At 61.8% G+C, this 846-nt stretch overlaps 1 protein-coding gene across 1 annotated transcript in view; it reads right to left on the bottom strand.

The window, feature by feature from the left end:
* Nucleotides 1–433: 433 nt before the first annotated feature.
* PMM1 (phosphomannomutase 1) overlaps nucleotides 434–846 on the bottom strand; it is a gene marked incomplete at its 5' end in the record, with an annotated part of 7,916 nt that continues 7,503 nt past the window's right edge. Inside the window, one exon of the mRNA XM_010157647.1 lies at nucleotides 434–641. Within this exon, the coding sequence (XP_010155949.1) occupies nucleotides 519–641 (123 nt within the window). The remainder of the gene's footprint in view (nucleotides 642–846) is intronic.

The raw sequence follows: 846 nt of genomic DNA, 5'->3' as shown, positions 1-846 counted from the left end.
TTGGCAGCCTCCACTGAAACCCTTCCTGGTGGTGTATCCCAAGCCATTTACCCGTGAAAAACGCTGCATTTGGCTGTGTTCTGGCCTTCGAAAGCAGAGCAGCCCCATCCCCCTGGCCAAGGCGCAGGGAAAGGCGCGACACACGCTCCCCCGTGCAGAAGCATGACGAGCAACAGTGAAAAAAGAAGGGAAGAGGGGAGGGAGTGCGGGATGGACACACACATGCCCTCCTGACCGGCCCTTTGGAATGCTTTCCGACTGGGAAAAGCTTTGCTGCCCACCCAAACCGTCAAAAGAGGAGTTTTTTTTTTTCGCTCCCCACGCGCCCCCGCCGTCGGTGGGGAGTGCCACCGGGCTGCTCAGCGAGGGTCCCCCCACGTGCCCCCCACACCGCGCGTTGCATCCCCACCGGCGCCGGAAAGCGGGGGTTTTCTTTTTCAGTCTACCCTGAGCAGGTTTCTCCAGCGAAGGTGCTTTTCCTGGCAGGGGGCCGGGGCAGGGCTGCGGGGAGCTGGCAGTCAGCACTCGTTCGCTCTCTCTGGGAAGAAGATTTTGCGGCAGCGCTGAACCGTGTCCTGGGGGGACTGGACGCTGTGCCCCACCGTGCGGGGATCGTCATAGATTTCATAATCGTTCCCTCCCTGCAGGAGAACAGGAAACCGGGAAAACGTTAGCGGAGTCTCGGCAGAGCATCCTCACCCGCATCTTGCTGTGTCCTGCGAGGAACCGGAGTGGGAGCCAGAGGCTGGGCTGGAAGGAACCGGCTGGGAAGGGGCTTTGCTGGCCCTGGGAGGCAGAAGAGGATGGGCTGGGAGTCCTGCTCCCTCCCTCCCCTCTTCAGTGCCG

The sequence above is a fragment of the Eurypyga helias genome, unplaced genomic scaffold (genome assembly GCF_000690775.1).
Source record: "Eurypyga helias isolate BGI_N326 unplaced genomic scaffold, ASM69077v1 scaffold32738, whole genome shotgun sequence".
Classification (NCBI taxonomy): Eukaryota; Metazoa; Chordata; class Aves; order Eurypygiformes; family Eurypygidae; genus Eurypyga; species Eurypyga helias.
Note: the sequence above shows the minus strand (reverse complement) of the source record. Positions and strands in the feature narration are given on the sequence as shown.